This window comes from Octopus bimaculoides, chromosome 2, assembly GCF_001194135.2.
Source record: "Octopus bimaculoides isolate UCB-OBI-ISO-001 chromosome 2, ASM119413v2, whole genome shotgun sequence".
Lineage (NCBI taxonomy): Eukaryota > Metazoa > Mollusca > Cephalopoda > Octopoda > Octopodidae > Octopus > Octopus bimaculoides.
In genome coordinates this window covers 143253983-143256347 of record NC_068982.1, presented here as the reverse complement: position 1 = coordinate 143256347, position 2365 = coordinate 143253983, and the positions used below count along the sequence as shown (strand labels likewise).

The 2365-nt window shown below is 33.7% G+C and overlaps 1 protein-coding gene across 1 annotated transcript in view; it reads left to right on the top strand.

Moving 5' to 3' along the window:
- LOC106877077 (uncharacterized) overlaps window positions 1–887 on the top strand; it is a 40986-nt gene extending 40099 nt beyond the window's left edge. The window contains exon 4 of the mRNA XM_052965893.1: window positions 866–887. Within this exon, the coding sequence (XP_052821853.1) occupies window positions 866–887 (22 nt within the window). The remainder of the gene's footprint in view (window positions 1–865) is intronic.
- Window positions 888–2365: the final 1478 nt, after the last annotated feature.

The window sequence follows — 2365 nt, the reverse complement described above, 5'->3', positions numbered from 1 at the left end:
TATTATTATTATTATTATTATTATTATTAATATTATTATTATTATTATTATTATTATTAATATTATTATTATTATTATTATTATTAATATTATTATTATTATTACTATTATTACTATTATTATTATATGTTTCACTTTTACTTTATATTTGTACAAGTTGACTCCAAGTTTCACCCAGAGACCTCAAGAGACAACACACTGCACTACCAAGCGCATCTCTGTGCCTTGGGTATTTGCTGTGGTTTGTTGTGATACTCTTATAGTTACTGTATTGAAAGTGTTTTATGTAGGTGCCTAGTAGTGCTAGTTGTGTCTAGTAGTGCTATTTTCTGCATGTTATATGTACTTATTAGTCCTGGTGTTTTTGTTATGTATTTGTCTGAATATTTCTTTTATCATACCTAACGTACCTACTATGATAGGAATTGTTTCTGTTTTTAGATTACACATTCGAGTTACATCTATTTCCAAGTCTTTGTATTTTGAAAGTTTCTCCATTTCTTTTAGAGAAACATTATCATCCGTTGCAATTGATACATCGATTTGAAAGAATTTTTTCTTGATGATCTCTGACAACTATATCCGGCCTATTGGCCTTAATTTCTCTATCTGTGTGTATTGGCATATCCCATAGTGTGGCTGCTTTCTCATTTTCTGTGACCTTTTCTGGCCTGTGTCTATACTGTCATTTTTCTGTTATTCCATACTGTTGGCATTATTATCGTCATTATTATTATTATTATTATTATTATTATTATTATTATTATTATTATGGGATATTTTGTAATCAATCTTTCCTTAGCCGTTTAGTTATCTGTCTTACGATATCTTGTATATTCTTTTACTGGTTTTTCTTTCATTCCAGTGATCCCTATTTACGGCCTTAAAACGATTTTAGTTGAACCCATGTATTTTACTATATATTGTGAACCCGTAACTCCCGAGCTATAAAGGGCATGGCTTAAAGTATGTCTTAGAACGACGCACCACCAAACACACTCATACACACGCAAAAAAAACAAACACATACACACATACATATGCATACATACATACAAACTTTCCAGATGTTTGCCATTTAAGTATATATGAGAATGTCTAGATATCCAACTACATGCATGAGAATACATACATAAAACAAAACAAACAAATCTGCACATATTACATACATACTAAAATACTTGTTGATGTTGTTGAAGTTTCAATGAAGGGGCCTTAGATTTAGGTTAGAAACTGACTCTTTCTCTATTAGCAAGAAATATTGATATAAAATTGAATGATGACATACATACATACATACGTACGTATTTACATAAAAGCTAAAACAGAGAAAGAGTATCAGATTTCGCCCCATGTTAAAATACCATTGACATCAATTTATCTTTCGTTCATCAATTTATATTTCGTTGTTTCGGGTTATGTGAAATAGAGGGTGATAAATTTGAGAAACTGCAATTCTGCGAAACTAGCGTTGTTCGTTCAAACTTCGCGTTGTAGGGTTAAACTACGGCATTGCCTAATTGGTTCGTAGTATGCTTTACCGGGTGCGATTTCGTTTCACTATATCTCTACAAGACGCAAAAGCGGACGGCCTCATAGTTTGTGTTAACGCCTTACTGGCAGAAATACCGTTATTTTTAAACGTAAACACAAAATCATGCGGCCGGACACTTTTGCGTCAAACGAAATCATACTTGCGGGTTCAAACGGTTAATACTTCGCCCAGTTTAACACCACGACGACCCACCCTGAGTGCGTTCAATCGGTGTCGAGTTCATTGCGATGCAATCATTCGGACTAAATTTCCGGTTTGTAGGTATCTCTTTTTCTCGTTCCCATTACATTTATAGACAATTGTAAAGGGTCATAGACTTTACCTGACCACTCGATTAAAAGAGATAAAAAGAGAAAATAAATTGTTTATATTTTGCGATTTTAATATTCAACTTATTATTAATTAAACGCTTCATATTATTAATCAAATGTTTCATAGGCATAGGAGTGGCTGTGTGGTAAGTAGCTTGCTTATCAACCACATGGTTTCGGGTTCAGTCCCACTGCGGGGCACCTTGGACAAGTATTTTCTACTATAGCCTCGGGCCGACCAAAGCCTTGTGAGTGAATTTGATAGACGGAAACTGAAAGAAGCTCGTCGTATATATATATATATATATATATATATATATATATATATTATGTATGTGTGTGTGTGCATGTTTGTGCCCCCCAACATCGCTTTGTCGTATATATGTATATATACATGTGTGTATATGTTTGTATGTTTGTGTTTTTCCCCCAACATCGCTTGACAACCGATGCTGGTTTGTTTACGCCCCCGTAATCTAGCGGTTCGGCAAAAGAGTCC